The sequence below is a fragment of the Chelmon rostratus genome, chromosome 19 (genome assembly GCF_017976325.1).
Source record: "Chelmon rostratus isolate fCheRos1 chromosome 19, fCheRos1.pri, whole genome shotgun sequence".
Classification (NCBI taxonomy): Eukaryota; Metazoa; Chordata; class Actinopteri; order Chaetodontiformes; family Chaetodontidae; genus Chelmon; species Chelmon rostratus.
Window position 1 is genome coordinate 7667538 of NC_055676.1, and position 19531 is coordinate 7687068.

The 19531-nt window shown below is 42.2% G+C and overlaps 3 protein-coding genes across 3 annotated transcripts; all 3 read left to right on the forward strand.

Moving 5' to 3' along the window:
• Positions 1-1843: 1843 nt before the first annotated feature.
• gtf3c5 (general transcription factor IIIC, polypeptide 5) lies at positions 1844-8163 on the forward strand. Its single transcript, XM_041960440.1, has 11 exons — positions 1844-2170; positions 2784-2982; positions 3186-3381; positions 3644-3827; positions 4323-4427; positions 4843-4957; positions 5753-5833; positions 6464-6552; positions 6848-6930; positions 7351-7493; positions 7837-8163. The coding sequence occupies exons 1-11, from the start codon at positions 1967-1969 to the stop codon at positions 8028-8030; spliced, it is 1593 nt and encodes a 530-aa protein (XP_041816374.1). The 5' UTR covers positions 1844-1966; the 3' UTR covers positions 8031-8163.
• A 635-nt stretch (positions 8164-8798) lies between these two features.
• LOC121623073 (bile salt-activated lipase-like) lies at positions 8799-12911 on the forward strand. The gene is made up of 11 exons (XM_041960210.1): positions 8799-8864; positions 9161-9308; positions 9536-9655; positions 9737-9934; positions 10054-10184; positions 10316-10423; positions 10566-10680; positions 11527-11713; positions 11828-12031; positions 12391-12600; positions 12728-12911. Exons 1-11 carry the CDS (start codon positions 8802-8804, stop codon positions 12909-12911), a joined length of 1668 nt encoding a protein of 555 aa, XP_041816144.1. The 5' UTR covers positions 8799-8801.
• Positions 12912-14960: 2049 nt separating this feature from the next.
• Positions 14961-18869, forward strand: LOC121623072 (bile salt-activated lipase-like). The gene is made up of 11 exons (XM_041960209.1): positions 14961-15029; positions 15381-15528; positions 15607-15726; positions 15833-16030; positions 16193-16323; positions 16576-16683; positions 17136-17250; positions 17466-17652; positions 17792-17995; positions 18356-18565; positions 18680-18869. The coding sequence occupies exons 1-11, from the start codon at positions 14967-14969 to the stop codon at positions 18867-18869; spliced, it is 1674 nt and encodes a 557-aa protein (XP_041816143.1). The 5' UTR covers positions 14961-14966.
• Positions 18870-19531: the final 662 nt, after the last annotated feature.

A 19531-nucleotide genomic window follows, 5' to 3' on the forward strand; every position in this document is an offset into this window, starting at 1 on the left:
TCAGGTTCATCTCTGTGTATCCAGTGCAGAGACAGGAACTGCTGAGCCTGGTTTACCACAAAGACTGGAAGTAGGGGGGAACTGTTAGCATGGCTACAAGCAAACATAAAAAAAAACACACTTTCCAAGAACTCCAGAGCTGTCCCGTTTACTTTGTGCGCTGTGCCAACCACCAAAGAGATGTGGATTTTGTTCAGAGCTACATGTGTGACAGCACAAAAAGTGGAAACCTCACTGTGGGGATTGAAGTTTCAAGACTTTGCTTGCAGTACTAGTGGTTGTTCGTTAAAAAATAACTCCATGCCTTAAACAAATATATTTACTTGGCTGTGTCTATGTTGAATATCTAAATAAAGAAGTTGCAAATCTGTTGTTGTTGGAAGGCATGTTTTTCACTTGCTGCTTCTCAGCTCTCATCATTTTGCACTTTCATCTGCACATTTCTGCACACAGACATGACAGAACAAAAGTATGAAATATATTTCACCCAAAGATATGAAAGATATTAAAAGTAAGGTAATGTAATATTATAATAAAATTCAGATACTTCAACTCAAAAGAAGGTGATTAAAAAAAGGGAATATAAGATGGCTAAAGGCCCACACTGTTACAAGTCCAGTGATAAGCCATGTACTCCCTTAAAGGCATGAAGAAAGAAGACAAACTAGAATCAAAGTAAACACAGTGTGACATCAGGACATAATTGCCTCTGCAACAGAATCTTGAATAACTCGGTAAACACAGACACAACTGCTTCTTCCGAGTCTTCTTTCTTCTCTGAGGGGTTGACAGACTGTTGACAGTTTCTGGGAGGGACAGCACACAAATCCTCTTTAATGAGATCCCTCTGACAACAGTGGATGCCTCTGATGTCTTCTGACAAAGCAAAAAATACTTTGAGTGGCTGATAAAATAATCAGTCCCCAATATGAAATAATAGCACATCGACAGATTACTCGCACAGACCTTTCAGCATTCAGCATTCAAGAATTTACTGTTTAACCTTGATGGAGGCAACTTCCATGATTGCCACAGCCAGAAAAGGCTTCATCGACTGCTCTTTGTTTGTTTTTACACCGCCATCCCGTGGTCAAACGCGTACATTGAGTTCGCTGTAACAGCCGAATTTTCTTGTTTTAATAGAAACTAAAAGGCCATATAGTGGAAAGGTTCGGGAACATGAAAAATGCTAATTATTTATATTTAATTAAAAGTGTAACACTGAAGAAACGTATAGAGAAAAGAAAAAAAAACAGTGGCAGAAAAAAGGACAAATTTCTAATACAATATACAAGATGATCCCACCTGACTATCTTGTCTGTGCTGTCCCTCAGGTGAAACTCTAAATCAGCCATGTCCAAACTATTCCATAAAGGGCCGTGTGGCTGCAGGTTTTCGTTCCAACCAAGGAGGAGCACACCAGGCTGGAATCAATTAATCAGATGATCTCAGTCTTCAGCTGATAACTAAGGGATCCCTTGATGTTGATTGGTTGGCCTGGTGTGCTCCTCCTTGGTTGGAACGAAAACCTGCAGCCACACGGCCCTTTATGGAATAGTTTGGACATGCCTGCTCTAAATTAAATATGCCATGCATGTCATTATTTCTTTGATTTAGTTTAATTTTTTAGAGGCAAGAAAAGCATAAGTAAAATTTTCACTTTTGTCCAACTTGACAGTTCAACTTCAACGCTGTTGGCAATTTGAATGTGTTTTGTTTTTTATTTCAGCTATTAATTCCACGCCTCGATAATATTCAAAGGCGGAAAAGTTATGTATGCCTGCGGAACAATTTGTCTGACTCGCGTTTCCGCCCGGCGTTATTTTGCACTTGGACACGCGGTCACGCTGCTGCAACGGCGAAGAGGTGTTGAGTTTGTTTCTTAAGGTTTGCTTAGGGATTCGGTTTATGGTCTGACAGCAGTGTTCATCATGCCCGCTTAAGTATCATAGTTAAAAGAGCTGACATGGCGGATTCCACGGAGTTAAAGCTGGATTTCACTCTGAAAGAACTGACTCTTTCCTGTCAGTCTGATGATGTCGAGGTGCCCGGCAGCTCGTCCACCGTGGAGCTGCGGGCCGACAAACTGATGTGTGTGGAGTATCCGGCGGTGGTCACCAGTGTGGACAAGATGCTGGAGACTCTCGGGGGGGAACAAGCAGTGTCCAAAGTAAGCAGGCTATGACTGGGACAGACTTGTCCCACTCGTTAATACCTGGGGTGCCTTAAAACAGTCTTAAAAACCGTTTCCGTTCACAAAGTCTCATTTAGATGTCATAATGCTGATAATATGACATATTCTGTAACGTTAGATTCGTGCTTTGTGACATAAACTGCGTTATATTTTTGTTCTAATTGATTTACGTTCGTACGTTGTAATTTTGGGTTATTAACTTGAAAGGTACACAGTTTGGTAGTTAGCCGAAATGCTAAATTTCTGGGTTTCAGAGATGTTGATCTACCTTATCAACAGAGTTGTTGTCTTTAGAGCTGTAATTTTAGGCAGGCAGCATGCTGATCTGAGGACCTTAAAGTGTTTCCGGCTTCATTACCTGATCTTGAGGCTGTGAGGGGTTAAAATGGGTCTGGATGGTCTGTAGCACATTACAAATAATTTACAGCTATGTTTGATTAAAGTGAATTGAAGAAAGTCAAATGTCAAGTGGCTTGTAAGTAGTTTTGTGAATGGGTAACTGTCAGCATCATTGCTCTGGCACCATCTTCATCATGTAGTTAAACTGCTCTAATCTAACACCTGCCTGCATTTCCTGTTGGTCCCATAGACCTTCGCTCACCCCAACAGGCGTCTTGAGCTGCGTTACCGACCTCAGGACCCTTTCTGTCACTCGCTCTGTGGAAATCGCTTCCCCTCAAGCAACCTCCTCCTCAGAGTGCGGCGGCGGGTTCGAAAAAAGGACCCCAAGGATGCTGAGATTCGTATGGATATACTCGGAGTCATAGCAACAACATATAAGTTCCAAGGTTAGATTAAAAGTCCTGCTGTTGTATTATGTTTTTTTTAACATTTCGAAACCACAGAGTATTAGGAGTTTCAAAACATAATCTATTCTGCACCCGTTATTTAATAGACTTGTTTAGAACATCATAATCATAATAAAAAATTATTGTATGGAAAAAATAATAGATGGGGTTGGTTGTTCTGATTCCTTGTTTGTTTTTTGCAGGACTGGCAGACTTTCAGTGCCTCGCTGTGCATTCAGAGGGTGGAAAAGACACGTCTTTGTACGACAAAATCATCCTCCGCAAATCAGAAAATCAAGAGTTCTTTGAGAAGCCCATGCCATACTTTCTCCCCCCGGCCATCTTCTCACGCCTCGACAGTCCTGTGGATTACTTCTACCGGCCTGACATCTTTCACAAGTAGGAGTGAGCTAAAAAAAAAGAGACAACAGGAGTTTAAAAACAAAAGACTCAAAACAGTAAAACTAAACTGTCGCCCAACCCTAATCATAAGTTATTTAGTCAGTAAACCTTACAGTATGACTTCTGCTTGTTCCTGTTGTCACATGTAGTTATTTGTCCTGTGTAAAAAGCAGCATTGCAAAGTCTGTACCTTTTAATTTCACTGTGATTCTGAGGCAGCTTACCAGGAATTTATTTCTGGTAAACTTTCTGTTTATAGCCAGCTGCCCATCATCAAGAAAACCTTTATTGGTTTGAATCGCGCCCGTCGGCCACACAACGCCATTTTCGTAAGCTTCAGTGATGCCACTGTGCCCACTGAGTGCCTCGAGGCAGCCAGGATGAACTGGACACGAGTCTGCGTGAAGGAGCATGACAAGCAGGTTGAAGAACAAATGAAAAAGGTTTGTGTGCTGCTGTTATCATGCTTGCTAGTCACCCTCTGATTGCTGGGGCCACTAGCATGATGTAAAAAATAATGTAAAGAAACTGACAACTGTCTGCCAGACTTTCTAGTGTTGAAACAAGTGCTAGTTTGAATATTCAGTGTTATTCACTAAAACATATTTTCTTCTTACCCATAAACCATTTGCAAAGCTGATATTTTGAAAATTTTGATAGCTGCATTGTTTATATCCATGCTAGCTTATAGGCTTGACTCTTTATTTTCCTGTTTTTATATTGCGGCCCTCGTCTTGCAGCCAGTGTCTGCCAGTTCTTTTTCCATCAGGATATTTTTGACAGTCACTCTACTCACCAGTTCAGCCAAACAGCAGTTTTCACACCACAAATGGCACCTAGTTGAAGTTGGAAAAGGCTTCTATAATATACTGATTGACAGGTATGACTTACCATCACGTCTGCGCATTTATCTTATCTGAACCCAAAATTGTGTCTAGATGTTTGAGAGCCGGCCCATCTGGTCACGGAACGCAGTCAAGGCCAACATCAACATCCACCCTGATAAACTGAAGCTGTTGCTGCCGGTCTTCGCCTATTACATGGTGAGCTGAGAGAACACAGTGTGCCTGGTAAAGAATGAGGGGGCCTTTCAGGAACAAAGTGAATGCTGTTCAGATACAGTTTGAAACGGTGAAAAATGAAAGTTGAGCACTAAGCCTTGGTGAGATGTTGCTGCAGTGGGTCAACAGAAATGCCTAAAAATGCAGACTCCCTATAGATATTGATTCCAAGCTGAAATCGTTCATCAATTCATTTTTGATGCATATAAATATACACAGTTTTGTAAAGCTCCTCTACCATTTTGTATTTTATTGTTTATTTGTGTCATGATTCATGCAGTTTGTTCTATCCTTTAATGAAATATTCAAGTCCTAATTAATTTAGTCAAATTTAAAGGGAGAACGAACATTTATTTTCTGCCCTAATGTAACTTAAACATCAGATTGACTTTTGTAGGTGACAGGACCGTGGAGAAGTCTGTGGGTGAGGCTGGGCTATGACCCACGAAAGAGCGCAGACTCAAAGAAATACCAGATGCTGGACTTCAGGATCCGCTGTAGCACCAAGTACGGTAAGAACCTGAGGCAGGACAGGGCAACAGTTACTGTTGGTTTCTAGTAATCATTAAAATTAATTTCTATGCCTGTGGCCGGGGGCATTATGTTTTTGGGTTGTCTGTTCGTTTGTCATATTCTCATGAACTTGATATCTCAGCCTTGAAGGATTTTTTAAAAATTTGTCACAAATGTCCACTTGGACTCAAGGATGGACTGATTAGAATTTGCTGTTGAAAGGTTATTGTGACCACTCAACAAATGATGAAGTTATAACATTTTATATCCAGATGGTCAAAGGTCAGCTTCACTGTGACTTCATAATGTTCTGCAAAAACAGCTCATTGGTTCTGCTGATATTGATCTTCAGGTGATTGTGGTTGCAGCATGTGATAAGGCTCTCTATCAGTCCTCTGAGCTCCTCTGTAGAATAGTCTCTAAGTGAAGACATCATGTTTCTCATTGGAAATTATTTAATAGAATCATACATGTCAAAAGAGGGACAACTTCCAATTCACCAAAAAATACACAGAATTCTCTTTATTAAATTCCTTCACAGTCTTCATGACATACTGTGTATTATATGACTCTGGACAGACATGGATGTAAATGCAACTTACATACTAGGCATACAACCATGAGGTGGTCATTCTAGTTTATTGACTTCTGCTGAGGCAAAATTAAGAAAAGTGAAAGCAGTTCAGTGATTTTGTGATCTACCAGTCTTTTAATTTTCTGAGTCTTAATGAAAAATCAAGACATGTTTGCCTGACACAAACTGTTTGTTGGTTCCTCTTTCTGACCACTTTTAGGGTATTCATCATCGGACATGCCAGTAAAAGCCAAGAGGAGTGCCCTGAACTACAGTCTGCCTATCACATTCAACAAGGCGGGTGAGTTGGTTTATTTAGATGTATGTATTTATTTGACTTGCAGAAAGCAGCTACTGAAGCAGCTGAATGGAATGCAGACATAGTTCTTTTTATCACTTTCACCTGTGCCTTTGCTACTGCAACGTGTCATAATGTCTTCTGTGAAAAAGAAAAAGAGGTGACCTTTAAAATGTCTCGTTCAAGAGGAACCTGGCTAAGAGAGCAGCATGACGATAGCTACAGCAGATTAACATGTGTGCCATCTGAAAAAGTCAAGCTAAACTAATCGCACTCCTCGTGGTAGTTCAGGCAGGCACGGAAGTCAGTTTATAGTCGCATGATCCATACACCACCCAGTTATATGTTCAGAACCTGTCTCTCACTAACTCCCTCCGCCTGCCCAGCCTCCTCCTGTATTCACATTAAGTCGTTGAGGTGGTGTTTGTTAAATGTTGTGTATCTCAGGCTCTGCCACGGGGGGGTTGTGAGCTCAAGGACAGTCTGAGTCAAGCTTGCACGATTTGTTCCAGAGCATCAATGCGGAGCCATGCTGGCAATCTGAAATACACATTGCTGCTGCCATCCCGCTGCTGTTGCCAAGGTAAACTGACAACATGTTGTAAAGTTCTGTGTTGTTGTTTTTTTCCCCAGGTCCCCAGCCCGCCAGTGTGATGGAACTTCCAGCTCAAGAGGGTCCAAGCACCAGTCGAGATCCAGTCCCAGTCACATACCAGCTGAAGGTCAGTCAGCTAGTCACACAGTTATGTGAAGACGTTACCGGTGCCAACATGCCGGTTTCAGGCGCTTTTTTTATTTAACAGAACTGATTTTAGATTTTGTCTACATTTATGAAATGATAATTTCATATTTTCATGTCTTATGTTTTGATTTCTTCCATTTTGAGAACTGTGGAGATCAATGATTTAAGATTAAAATGTTGGATGATCACAAGAGTCGTCTTAAAACAGCTTTTATTAGACACGATGTGTGTGATACCTGCTGCGATACCAGCTCACCTCTGTTTCATCTACACAGGAGTCATCTTACATTTTCAGAGACGGCATGCTGCCTCCCCACAGACAGATGTTTTACCAGCTCTGTGATTTGGATGTGGAAAGGTACTTTACAATGCTGTGCATACGCTGCTTCTTTCTGACACATTCATTTTCCAGATACTTGTGGGTAATCAAACTGATATCAGGGTGCCTATAAGTGTTGGAAAAGTCCTAACAATTAGGAAAGTATCTTATGTAAGGACTTATTATGTTTTATTGTCCACAATACAATTATGTGTAGTGTTTAAAACTTTGATTAAGTTTTAGTTTTTTAAAATGTGCCATTAAACAGGCCAGCAAGGCTCTCAGATTTTCATGAGAACATATCCAGACTATTTGAAGAGGAGTGACAGATAGATGAAGGAGTGAAGATAGTAAAGAGCAAGTTCCTCAAAACGGCACTGAAGTGCAGTACTGGAGCAAAAGTATTCAGTTACTTCCCACCACAGTTTTGATGCAATGCAGCTATTTGTGTGTCTCCAGTATCAAACAGGTGGTTGAGCAGAACAGCGGTAATGAGCAGGGGTGTGACGAGCGGGACGGCTGGTGTGTGCTTGGCACCACTGACAAGCTGAGGGACATAATCTCAGCCATGATCAAGAAGGTCACCCGAGTCCAGAAACCAAGTAAGGGAAATACGCCCTATCAAGGAATGGCTGCTGTGCCCTCATTCACTTCATGGACACGATGTCCTCTTTGTTATCACACAGTAACTACTCAGACTAACTACTAACCCTAGACACAAGATGGCTAAAGGTGTGACCAGGGCTAGTTAGCTTCACACAAGATTTCTTTCAGTTAGCCAGGTGCCCCCCTGAAATGAAGAAATGGCAACTTAGGACAGTCCCATAAGCCTTAGCTGGTGTTAGATGCTAACAGGCAGAAGTCATATAACTTTAACTGCACGCCCGTGGCTAAGACTCATGGGATATGTAGTTGTTGGATGCTTACTGTATTTCTCTCCCTCAGCATTGCCAGAAATCCCCAAGAAACGCACACGCTTAGGAGTGAGTTCAAAGTTCCCAGGGAGAGACTCGGATGCAGAGGAGGAGCTGCAGGACGATGACAACAAGGATGATGAAGAGGAAGATGAGGAGGATGAGTTTCAGCCATCGGAGGGAAGCGAAAATGAGATGGAGACGGAAATTTTGGATTACATTTAACAAAAGACAACCATTTTGATGACATTAATCTTGACTGTTAATATTTGCTATTATTCGTTTTTGTAAGACGTGCTACGTATGAATTATTTTTGAGTGAAATGTAAATAAAAATATTGAGTATTTCTAATGTTGTGAGAACTTCATCATATTTGTAATAAAGTTTTTGGTTCAGTCAAATCAAATAATATTTACTTTTGGCACTTGACCATCGCTATAACTTTTGTACTGTAAGTTAAATTTTGACATGCAACAGAGTATTTCTACAGTGCGTTATTACCACAGTGACGAAACCTCTGATGAGCAGGTGAGTAAATGATGGGTAATGTAAACCTGCATTGGTGGATGTCCAATGACAGATGGAGTGTAATTGGCTTTTATCAAATGGGCAATTCACTTCCTGTGACATTTCTGGCTGCGTTTTAATCACTACTGATAAGACTTACCACTGCCTCTTATGGCAAAATGGCACAGCATGAAACATCACGCATTTCAACTCCATGAAGAACTCAGAAAGCTCACATGTGCAGACGCTATAAAAGCTGCATTTGTTTGGTCACTACATATGTTTCCTTTGCTATAGCCAAAGAGGTTTAACATGTTGCATGTAATCCATGCTATATATGGAGTGCTGCAGACACAAGTTGGTAAAACATTATCTAACAGTGGGAAAAGCTGGCCCACAGACCGCACACTGGTCAGGTGTTGTTTAGGGGAGGGGTCCCTGTCATAAAAGTCGGCCCAGCAGTCAGCCTGGTCCTCACATTGGTCACGATGGCGAAGCTGGAGGTTTTGGTGGTTGTTGCCGTGTTTATGGAGATGGTCTCTGCGGCATCTGTAAGTGTCAAGAACAAAACATATATTCTCATATATGCAAGGAACCATGTGCTCAAGTTCTCTGTTCTCTGTGAAATTCAGTGTGTAAAAAATGCTGCTATTCTATGTTAAGACTACGATTATCTGTTCACTTCTGAGCCATTAATCTCAATAGATATGCTGTATTAGAAATTAAGTTTTCACACACCTGACTGAGAATTTAAGTATACCACATTTCATTGGTGGAGTTCTATGTAAACCAGTGCACTATCGTATCAATTCAATGTCTCGCTTTCCTTTGTGCTTCACTTGTGTAGCTCGGGGTGGTGTACACAGAGGGAGGCATGGTGGAGGGCGAGAACATCCGTCTTGGCTTGTTCAGTAGCATGGACATCTTCAGGGGGATTCCCTTTGCTGACATGCCTGGAAGGTTTGAGAAACCAAAGCGTCACCCTGGCTGGGACGGTGGGTAGGCTGATGAATCTGAAATGACATCCGGGCCAATAACTGAAATCTATTATTCATTCATTATTATCATTCCTTCTCTTTTAACTGTAATTCAAATGGATTGAAAAGGTTTTATCTTCTAGCTAAAGGCTAAACTGTGTGATGTGATGCGCCATGAAAGCGTGCTTAGCTCTGGTCATTTTCAAGTCTTACACTGCTCTGACGCTGCGTGTGTCCCTCGTCAGGTGTTCTGAAGACCACTGAGTTTAAGCCAAGATGCCTTCAGATGAACGTCATCATGACTGACACCAGAGGCAGTGAGGACTGTCTTTACCTTAACATCTGGGTTCCTCACGGTCGCTCAGGTAAATATGGAGAGAGGCCTGCAGATTCTCATCCACATTAGACCTGAACTCCATCTGGCTCTCATTCTCTCTGTCTTCCAGTGTCCACTGATTTGCCGGTCATGGTCTGGATCTACGGAGGAGGCTTCCTGGCCGGAGGCTCAATGGGAGCTAACTTCCTGGACAACTATCTGTATGACGGGCAGGAGATTGCCGACAGAGGGAATGTTATTGTGGTGACGCTGGGATACCGTGTGGGGACTCTGGGCTTGCTGAGCACCGGAGACTCCAGCTTACCCGGTAGGTGCAGTGGCAGGATTGTACAGAGCCTAGACGACGCTGGCCTCTCTGCCAAGTTTAGAAATTGCTCCATCAATTAGTACATCCTGCTGCAGTGTGTAAAAATTGTTACTTGTTAGGAAACTACGGTCTGTGGGACCAGCAGGCCGCCATCGCCTGGGTGCACAGAAACATCCGCTCATTTGGAGGAGACCCTGACAACATCACCATCTTTGGAGAGTCTGCAGGTGGAGCTAGTGTCAACTTCCAGGCGAGAAACTTTTTTCTGGTTGTCTAGGTCATTGTGCGAGATGATCGATAGATGGCAGATATGAACAAGTTGTAAACATGAATCTAACTTCATATAAAAATATATATGTATACATGTCTGTCTGCCCACAGACTCTCACCCCCCACAACAAAGGATTGATAAAGAGAGCCATCTCCCAGAGTGGGGTCGCCCTTTGCCCCTGGGGCATCAACAAGAACCCCCGCAAGTTGGCTGAGGAGGTACATAGCAGTTTCTCTGGCATGTTTTATTTCTCCTATGGAACTTTTTTTTTGGAAAAGTCAACCATAATTAGCTATAATCAGTGTTCATATAAGTCCATGGCTGTGAAACCATTAAAGATGATTTGAACCCTCTTCCCAGATTGCTCTGAAGGTCAACTGCCCCATCGATCATACTATGGGTGCCTGTTTGAAGATGACTGATCCTGTACTCCTTACAAAGGCTGGCGCTCTCTCTCTGCCCAGCTCAGCTGATCGTAAGGGCTGCACTCCACACAGCTTAGTTCACATTTTCATTTCAGACACCTGTTAACCACCTGTTTCAATCCACCTGCTATTAATGCACATTTTCAATTTGCACATAAAAAACCTGAGTGGAAATATTGGAGCTTAAAAACAAAAAAGTTGCAAAAAAGTTTATATGGAAAATGGTGTAACAATGAAAGCAAAAGTGAGTGCAGTGGAAACAGTGAATTAGTCAAGACCTAGATGAAGTGGGCCCACTCAAGCTTCCACTCCAATGGAAGCAGATGGAACCACTGCAATGGTTTAATGGCACCCGACTGGAGAATTAACACCAGTATATGTCATATTTCTCTCAGTGTATCTGACTTCTAATGTTCACATAACAGAATTCATGTTCTCTGTTAACACTTTTCTGAAAATTTGTTTAAAATGTGCCCTAAATTTGGATGGATACTTGGCTAGTAAATGTTCCCCTTAAGGCTACTGACACACCAAGTTGACTTCAAACAGCTAGTGGTGTCATACTGTCTAACATCTGAAGAGGACACCCAATGGCTGACAGCTGTGGAAATTCTGGAATGCACATCGGTGGGCATTGCTGCCACAGCGCCAAATTTCAGCTGCTATCATACTGCAGTGGCTTTTTTTATTAGCGCTTATATGCTTTATTCAAACTAGCAATTTTGAGAGATGAATTGGTGCTTCCATTCCTTTCATATGGAGAGTTTAGCTTTATGCGTTAAGCATAAATTACTAAAAGAATCTGTGGGTCCACAGTGGCACAAGGCAAAATTCACTAAAAGCCGCGCAGATAGTTCTGCATATAGTAACTGTCTGGTTGTCTTTGCCTCTGTCAGACCCCATTGTATTCAACCTTCTGCTGTCTCCTGTGGTCGATGGCGACTTCCTGCCGGATGAGCCTTCCAAACTGTTCCACAATGCGGCTGACATTGACTACATCATTGGAGTCAACGACATGGACGGACACATTTTCACTGCTTTAGATGTTCCTTCAATCAACTCAGACCTGTTGGAAACCCCTGTGTGAGTTTAAGACATTTGATCATAGTGTGAAGCACTGACAGTTCTGCACCAGATCTACATGGAGCAACATGTTTTATCAGACCTCATTTTCAAACCCTCTCTTCCTGATTGCAGCGAGGATGTGAGGAGGCTCCTGGCTTCCTACACCAAAGAGAAGGGCATAGCTGGTTTGGACAACGCGTACTCCACGTACACCTCAAGCTGGGGATCAGATCCCAGCTGGGAGACCATCAAGAAAACCATTGTGGAGATTGGAACAGACTACATCTTCCTAGTTCCTTCTCAAGCTGCCCTCTACCTTCATGCAGCCAACGCCAGGTGAGAATAAGGTCTTGCTACAGATGTTGCTGTTGGTTTGTTTATAAGCGTCTTTGTTCCACACCCTGCTTTAGGTGGTGGGTAACTGATAGAATAAGACACTTTGTGCAGCAGTTTAACTCAATTTCTTTGATAATTTAAAACCATAATATAATAAAATTTCTAGATCATTTAATTTTATTTTTTTCTTTACAGATATTTGCACAATTTAAATACAGAGTAACTTAATTACTTAAAATAATCAATAACGAATTGACTTTTAATTTTTTAAGGAGTGCTGTGTTTTGTCCTTATTCATCAAGCCCCCTCTTTGGTGTAGTCGTCACATCCCTGTTCTTTCCTCCTTTGTCTCACCAAAGGACTGGCCGTACATACTCCTACCTCTTCTCTGAGCCCAACCGTATGGGGGGTTTACTCAAGCCTTACCCCAGCTGGATGGGAGCCGACCACGCTGACGACCTGCAGTACGTGTTCGGAAAGCCCTTCACCACACCGCTGGGGTACTGGCCTAGCCACCGTGACGTCTCCGGCTACATTATCGCCTACTGGACCAACTTTGCCAAAACTGGGTATAATTCTGCAGACAAGAGGCATTTGAGCATTACAGAAATCAAACCAACCAGAAAAACAGACAATGAAACAGAAAACTAAAACTGCATCAGTTCACTTCCCCTTTCATTTGGTTGTTGTCCACAGAGACCCCAACAAAGGAGATCTGAAGGTGCCCACTACCTGGCCTAGATTCACCAGCACTGGACACCAGTTCCTGGAGATCAATGCTAAGATGAACAGTAGCAATGTGAAACAGATGATGAGGATGCGCTACGTGCATTTCTGGACCAGCATCCTACCCAACCTTGCAGTAAACTTCTCCGAATAAAGAGCTTGTGCAGTCATCTATGCTCCTGCATTGTGGACCCCCGCACCTTAAGTATCACATCAGTACTGGGTCATGAAAAACAAACTATTGACAAATAAATGATAATGATACCAAATGATATTTCCTTGGTTTTATTTTTGGTGTTGTGGCTCTTTGAACTGACAGAAAAGTGCTAAACAAATTTGCTTTGCATGTACGGCCCCTGAGGATTGGGTTAGTTTCGTGCCCAGCGATGATAGCAGCAATGATGATAAAAAAAAAAAAGATAATGTTGTATTTTTAATAGCTTGATATTGAGGCTGCTCACGTATTATGTGACCAGTCCATCTGCATTAGCTAGCGTGCAGTTTCAGGGATTTACTCATTAAAAAGGTGCCACAACCCAGGCAAATATTTTCGTAACAAATTCAGAGCTTTCTTCACAAAGTCCTATACTCACTGTTACGACATGGACACTTTCCAAAGAAGCAAAGGAGAGGCTGTGTTTAGTTACCTCAGGACATATAGAAAAAAAGTCGAGATTAATGAAATCTGTGCCCGTTCGACCCGGCTATCTTAGGTGACATTGCTATGACTAACATTGGCAAGCTGCCTAGCTAAATTAGCTAACTCGTTGCCACCGTTTTTTCCTGCTCCCACCCTGGGTTGGCTGTTTTCTCCTGTTCCTGATGTTTTCATTTGCAGAACCAGAATTTAAGTAAAGATGAAGTAAAATAAGTGGGTTGGGGATGGACAGCTAACACGGTAACTTAAATTCTAAAAGCCGGCGTAGCCAGGTTGAGGTCCACTAATAAATTAATTAAATTATGTAAAGCTTTGTACTTATGGCTGTAGCTTAATATATCCTAAACAGTGATTTAGAATGGCTCACTGTAACCAGTCACCTTGCAAACATCACCAGTGTTGTTTAATCTTTAACTATGTAAACACTGGAGAAAGTCCTTTTTGCTTGAAAGAGGAAGAAATGTGCTGATTGTGGTGATTTCCAGTCTCTCCTCTTGCACCAGCAATGGAGGCTGAGGTAGCGTTGTTCAAGTGATCCTGAATCCAAATATAATAATCTGCAAAAGATAATGAAGCAACACCTTTTATACAAACTGCTTGTTTTTCCCAAATTTGTTCAGCATTTTGTACGTATCTAGAAACCAACGGGTAAAATATAGCTGTGTTACGTTAGAACAGTCTTGACTTTTCTGAAAAAACAAATTATGTTCTTGTATTTTTTTGTATTGTTCCAGCTGTTAGTTAGTGTTTGCTATTCACATCCTCCATTGTCTGTGTCCTGCATGTGAAGTTCAGCCAACATCTCAGACCGCAACAACAGCGCTGTGATAAGAATAATGTGAAATTAATAGTTACTTGCGCACAGGAACTGATCGGCAAACAATTATAATGCTGCTGTTATACTTAATTGGTGATTGCAGAACAAAATGCTGAAGTTCAAATACATTATTCAACCAGCGGCAGCACTTCAGATGTGTGGGGTTATTTTGGAGGTTTTATCTTATCTCAAACCGTGTGCTCTTTGCTAATCTGAGAAGCGCTCCACCTGTTTCTGTGAGTCAACAGCAGCATTTGCCTCATTACCCACTGCACAAGGACTGCTGGGGTTTTCCCTCTTCCATATACTTCAATATGTATCCATCTATGGTGTGAGCTCTGTGATTGCCAAGCAAACACTTAAATCCTAATATCAAAGATGAACAGCGTTCCTATAGCTCTGAAAAACGTTGGATGTGTTGACTTGCTTCTACTGAAAGGTTCTGCCGAAACACTGATGTATTCAGACTGAACATTCTGTCCTATGTCTTTGTTGGGAATGTAGAAAAAACATACATATTAATACTTTATATAAAGAATATAGAAACATACAACATGACACCCGGCTGATTCCCATCACAGGTTTAGAGGTCAAATCATGGTCAGTGGGACTGTAGGGTAATAGTAAAGGTTGTGTAACATGAATAACAGCTGTATTTACCAGTTATTCTCTGGAGGGGGGGGGGGTTACGTTTATAAGCACCCGGAGAGGACTGCACTGCCTTCTGGACAGCCATGGAGAAGCTAAAGGTTCTGTTTGCTGTTGTCTTGTCTCTGGGAACGGCCTCAGCCGCCTCTGTAAGTCTAAAGGAATTTCATTCAATTTGTGTGTATCTAAAGCTAAATCTATATCTATATATATATGGTTTAACTTCAGCACAATGAAGGAAATTCCAATTTTACAAATTGTAAATGCAATTTCTCAAAAGCACATTCTGTGCACAGTGACCAACTATAGATTACAGAGAGTTTTATTCTCACAACACTGTCTATACATCAAGGGAAAAATAGGTTAAACGATACATTCAGGTTTAACCCTAACCCGTAATATACAATATAAACAATCTGCACTATTATCATATGCTCTTACAACTTCACTGTTTTATAGTGTCACTGAAGGTGAAAGCTCTTGTTTGACTGTGTCTCTAGCTTGGAGTGGTACAAACAGAAGGTGGTGGTGTTCAGGGAAAGAATATCCCCCTCGGTCTTTTCCGCTCTGTCGATGTTTTCAAAGGGATTCCCTTCGCTGCCAGGCCTGGAACCTTTGAGAAACCCAAACCTCACCCTGGCTGGGATGGTGTGTAAATGACCCTTACGCTGCAAAATCACCCCTTCACCCCTGAGCAGAAATGATTCGTGTTGTTCTCATTCCCAGGCATACTGAAGGCAACAAAGTTTGCGAAGAGATGTCTCCAGATCAGCATGCTCCAGACTTCAAGCTTTGGTAGCGAAGACTGCCTCCACCTCAACATCTGGGTTCCTCATGGCCGACAAGGTAGCTTTTCTGTGTTTCTGTATATCACTGCTATAGTCACAGACACAGCTGATGTGCTCGCTTGTAAAATTAAAACATGCTTCTCGCTTCTCTTTTTCGCTCCAAGTGTCATCAGATCTCCCAGTCATGATTTGGTTTTATGGAGGAGGCTTCATGGTCGGCGGTTCTATGGGGCCAAATTTCCTCAACAACTATCTGTACAGCGGTCAGGAAATTGCAGACAAGGGCAACGTTATTGTGGTGTCTGTGGGATATCGTGTGGGAGTACTGGGCTTCCTCAGTACTGGGGACTCTCGCTTACCTGGTAAGGGCAGTTAATGGGAATTGGCTGAAACAGGAAATCCTGCACATTTGCCAATTCTTCGTCCTCCTATCGTGCTTCTTACATTCAGCTACCTGCCTGTTCATCCACAGACTTGTTTGCTGTGTTAATCTGCTTTTGACTCAAAATTTGTCACCATGACAGGAAACTATGGTCTGTGGGACCAGCAGGCCGCCATCGCCTGGGTGCACAGGAACATCCGCTCATTTGGAGGAGACCCTGACAACATCACCATCTTTGGAGAGTCTGCAGGTGGAGCTAGTGTCAGCTTCCAGGTGAGAGGCTGTATTAAAAACATTTGCCTGATGTATGATCCTCCTGAAAAATATTTGTAAAGCAGATTGTACTAACTATTAATAAATCTAGTAGTTGCAACTTAACCCCCCCCTTACAAAGCCATATGTGGCAAGTTTAAGGCCTGAAAAGTTCTATTTCACACATTTCCCTGATACAGAAGGCGGGAAATTAATGCAAATAAACGCAACTACAAGCACATATTTTACATCTATGAATGTATTGCTACACAGACTCTGTCTCCCCATAACAAAGGGCTGTTCAAGAGAGCCATCTCCCAGAGCGGTGTTGCCTTCTGCCCATGGGCTATGAGCAGGAACCCACGCAAGGTTGCAGAGGAGGTATGTCAGATATCGTGGAGATGGAAAAAGTCCTAATTTTACCTTAATAGGATAATTTCCATTAATCATACGATTTTCCTAATTTTTAAACAATTGTTCATCGTCCTTTTGACACATTACAAGCCACAGTCATCCATTTGTTCCCAGAAGATTGCAACAATTTTTTTATGTTCAAAGCTGACATTAGGTATCACTATATCACATATATTATAATGTATTTAAGTTGCATATACTGTACATTATGTATGCTTTATACACATGCAGCAAATGTCTTTGCCATCAACATTGTGCCAATAGATTCACCCCCTGTGAAAGTTTTACTGTTGAGGGTCTTTCTCTGTTGATCAATGGGAAAAAAGCCACATTAAATCAATTCACTGACATTTTCTGTTATCATTGGAGGGCTGGAGCACTTAAGTAAGCCCATACATGCTGTATTACCATGTGCTCAGGTTGCTGAGAAGGTCGGCTGCCCCACTGATGACACGATGGTGGCCTGTCTGAAATCGACTGATGCTGAGACTCTCACCATGGCTGCCCCCCACATCTCACTTAGCAGCCCAGACAGTGAGCCTTATTTTCTTTCAATGAAACCATCCATGGATCCAATTACTTTATTTATTTATTTTGCCTCATGCCATTTGGACATCATCCTACGATTCACCATAAAGTGCAAAATCACAGTAGTGGTTTTCAAAACTGAGCTAAAACACGCTTTGCATGCAAACTAACAACACCACATAAAAATGTACATGTAAGTAATTCTGTGTCCATTTATCTAGATCCTGCTGTGAAAAGCCTGCTTCTGTCTCCTGTCGTTGATGGAGACTTCCTCCCTGATCAGCCCGCTAACTTGTTCCACAACGCTGCTGAAACTGACTACCTCTTGGGGGCTAATAACATGGACGGACACCTCTTCACCTCAAAGGACATCCCTTCCCTTGGTAACAAGAACCGAGAGACTCCCGTGTAAGGCTGATTTGTCTTCAGAGAGAAGACATTTTTGTTTTGTGGGCATGCAAATAAGAGAAAAAGCGAGGGGAGAAATTTGGAGGCCGGAGACAGTGGAGCTGCACTAACAGAGCTCTCTACCTTATTTTCACTGCAGAGAAGATGTGAAGAGGCTCCTCGCTGCTTATACCGAAGACAAGGGCCAAGCTGCTGCGGAGATCGCCTTCACTGAATACTCTGCCAACTGGGGATCAACACCCAGCCAGAACACTATTAAGAGAACTGCTGTGGACATTGGGACTGACTACATCTTCCTGGTTCCTATACAGACTGCCATCTACCTGCATGCTGCAAACGCCAGGTGAGGCCAACTGCTTGATTCCTTTTAAATATCTTTTAGTTGCTGCAGGCTTGTGTTTTTTTGCAATAAAATACAAATACTTGTTGAAGACAAGAAAGGAAAAAAACCCTGAAACTGCACGCTTTCTTTAAACACCACCACAAACACAGATATGGCCTTAAGTCTTTATACACCGACAGATCATTTACCTGTTTTATTACACTATGCATGGGACAACTTTACGCAAAGACATTCTTAAAGACACACTTTTTTACCATTTGTTTTACTCATCATAAAATAATTCTGGGTAAAGTTTGAGACTGGTGTGATCAGACTGTTGACAGACACAGGCTAAACCGAGGACGTGATGGTCTTTATCAGGTCTGGTCGTACCTACTCCTACCTGCTGACTGAGCCCAGTTTAATGGCCGGACCAGGCAAACCTTACCATGACTGGGTGGGAGCCGACCACGCTGACGACCTGCAGTATGTGTTTGGCAAACCCTTCACCACGCCAAAGGCCTATGGGGACAGACACAGAGACCTCTCTGGCTATATGATTGCTTACTGGACTAACTTCGCCAGAACTGGGTAAAACACTGTTTGCATGTGCAACATTGGAAAGTTTTAACAGCTGGAGGATTATTTTACTACAAAACTAAAGGGTACTTTCACAAGTGTTTCTTCCTCTGCTTACTTTCACAGGGACCCCAACAGAGGAAACCTGAAGGTGCCTGTGACCTGGCCTGAATTTACCAATCCTGGACACCAGTTCCTGGACATCAATACTAAAATGAACGAGAGCTCCATTGGGCGGGAAATGAGGCTTCGTTATGTTCGCCTTTGGACCAGCACCCTTCCCAGCCTGCCATCACATGGTGTCACAGATGCTTAGTGATGTTTTATACAAATATACACCGAATATACAAATAAAACAGTGTAAGCAAAGAACCTTGTGAGTAAAGGAAATCTGTCATCTTTGTGGGTATCATAATGAGTAAATGATAGGACTTAGCACAACTTCACACCTACACCACATCCAATATCATCAGAAGCACTTTCAAATGTACTGCTTTTCAGCTGATGATTTGTTTCTTTACATCAGTGACATTCACAGTGCCAAATTCCACAATATTCTTTGCATTGTGGGTTATTTCTTCGAGTGAAGTCGGCAGAGTTGCAGACCTATAAAAAGCATACCTCAGAAAATCAGCCAGAGAGCCATAAGCCACTTTTCTAGTCTCACAGACTGCCAGCCTTGAGCCCTCATGCTTTATCAAAGCAGAATCACCCAACCGACTTCTGAGGCTTTGAAATCGATGATAGGTGTTAGATGCAAAGCCCTGCACACCACACAGGTGATTCCAGTTGTGGCTGATCTTTGCTCAGGTTGAAGTTGGTCGGAGCTGTGCTGCTTATTAAGTGAAGTCTCCAAACAATATACTCCACTGTCTGCACATGCCCAAAACTACACCGTGCTTTTCTCTATGGTTGTATGGAGATTTTAGCACTGTTTGTTAGAATAATGAGCTGGGAGGGCATACATATGTATAAAAT

Coding starts and splice junctions, on each gene's coding strand:
- LOC121623073 (XM_041960210.1), top strand. CDS start 8,802: ATGGCGAAGCTGGAGGTTTTGGTGGTTGTTGCCGTGTTTATGGAGATG. Junction 10,681..11,526: donor TCTGCCCAGCTCAGCTGATC/GTAAGGGCTGCA, acceptor TGCCTCTGTCAG/ACCCCATTGTATTCAACCTT. Junction 11,714..11,827: donor GACCTGTTGGAAACCCCTGT/GTGAGTTTAAGA, acceptor TCCTGATTGCAG/CGAGGATGTGAGGAGGCTCC.
- gtf3c5 (XM_041960440.1), top strand. CDS start 1,967: ATGGCGGATTCCACGGAGTTAAAGCTGGATTTCACTCTGAAAGAACTG. Junction 2,171..2,783: donor GGGAACAAGCAGTGTCCAAA/GTAAGCAGGCTA, acceptor TTGGTCCCATAG/ACCTTCGCTCACCCCAACAG. Junction 6,931..7,350: donor TGTGATTTGGATGTGGAAAG/GTACTTTACAAT, acceptor GTGTGTCTCCAG/TATCAAACAGGTGGTTGAGC.
- LOC121623072 (XM_041960209.1), top strand. CDS start 14,967: ATGGAGAAGCTAAAGGTTCTGTTTGCTGTTGTCTTGTCTCTGGGAACG. Junction 16,684..17,135: donor CACGCAAGGTTGCAGAGGAG/GTATGTCAGATA, acceptor CCATGTGCTCAG/GTTGCTGAGAAGGTCGGCTG. Junction 17,996..18,355: donor CTGCATGCTGCAAACGCCAG/GTGAGGCCAACT, acceptor GGTCTTTATCAG/GTCTGGTCGTACCTACTCCT.